The sequence below is a fragment of the Monoraphidium neglectum genome, assembly GCF_000611645.1.
Source record: "Monoraphidium neglectum strain SAG 48.87 unplaced genomic scaffold scaffold04474, whole genome shotgun sequence".
Classification (NCBI taxonomy): Eukaryota; Viridiplantae; Chlorophyta; class Chlorophyceae; order Sphaeropleales; family Selenastraceae; genus Monoraphidium; species Monoraphidium neglectum.
In genome coordinates, this window is record NW_014009155.1 from 1 (window position 1) to 764 (window position 764).

The window sequence follows — 764 nt, forward strand, 5'->3', positions numbered from 1 at the left end:
CCCCTGTTGAGTGTCCTCATGGTGGACTCGAACAGCGAGTAGTACCACTGCACGCGGTAGCGCGTCTCACGCTTCTCAACCAGCACCAGCACAGACTGGTGGCGCGCGGAACAGGGGAGGGGAGGGAGAGTGGGTGGGGTGAGGGTGGGCTGGGTTGGTCGCCGCCGCCGGTCGCGCGAATCAGCCCACACGCACACACCCAGAGATTCCCGCAAGATGCAGGGAGCTCTGGCGCGCGGAGCCGCAGCGCACACGCCGTCTGTGCGCACTCGGCGTGCGCGCTCCATTGTGCAGCCCAGACCGTGCGTCGCTCCACTGACCCACGTCACGCGTGCTCCGCGCCGCCCCCCAGCCCTCTCTCTAGGCCCAATCCAAAACCCACAACCCCTTTTCGGCCCCAAGCGTCAGCCCACACCACCAGGATTCCCCCCTTAAGCCATGGGAACCAACCCCCAAGACCACGCCCCCCCCCTGGCCCCGGGGCCGACCCACCTGCAGCGCCTGCACGCTCGCGTCCCGCACGTGGAGCTTGGGGTCCCGCAGCCCGCCCCACACGCCGTCGATGAACGCCTTCACGTGCACGTTAAACACCGCGGGCGCGCAGTCCGCCAGCTCGCGCAGGATCAGCACCGCTGCGTAGCGCCGCCCCTCGCTCGGCTCCAGCCGTGGGTTGAGCCACGGCAGGGCGTCGCGAACCTGGGAAGGGGGGCCCCGGGTGTGAGCAGCGCGCAGCACGGCGGTGCGACAGCGCGTGTGTGCGGCGG

The 764-nt window shown here is 70.2% G+C and overlaps 1 protein-coding gene across 1 annotated transcript in view; it reads right to left on the reverse strand.

Moving 5' to 3' along the window:
* Positions 1 to 180: 180 nt before the first annotated feature.
* MNEG_14422 (FKBP12-rapamycin complex-associated protein) overlaps positions 181 to 764 on the reverse strand; it is a gene marked incomplete at both ends in the record, with an annotated part of 1,296 nt that continues 712 nt past the window's right edge. Inside the window, 2 exons of the mRNA XM_014037104.1 lie at positions 181 to 228; positions 493 to 696. Of these exons, the coding sequence (XP_013892558.1) occupies positions 181 to 228; positions 493 to 696 (252 nt within the window). The remainder of the gene's footprint in view (positions 229 to 492; positions 697 to 764) is intronic.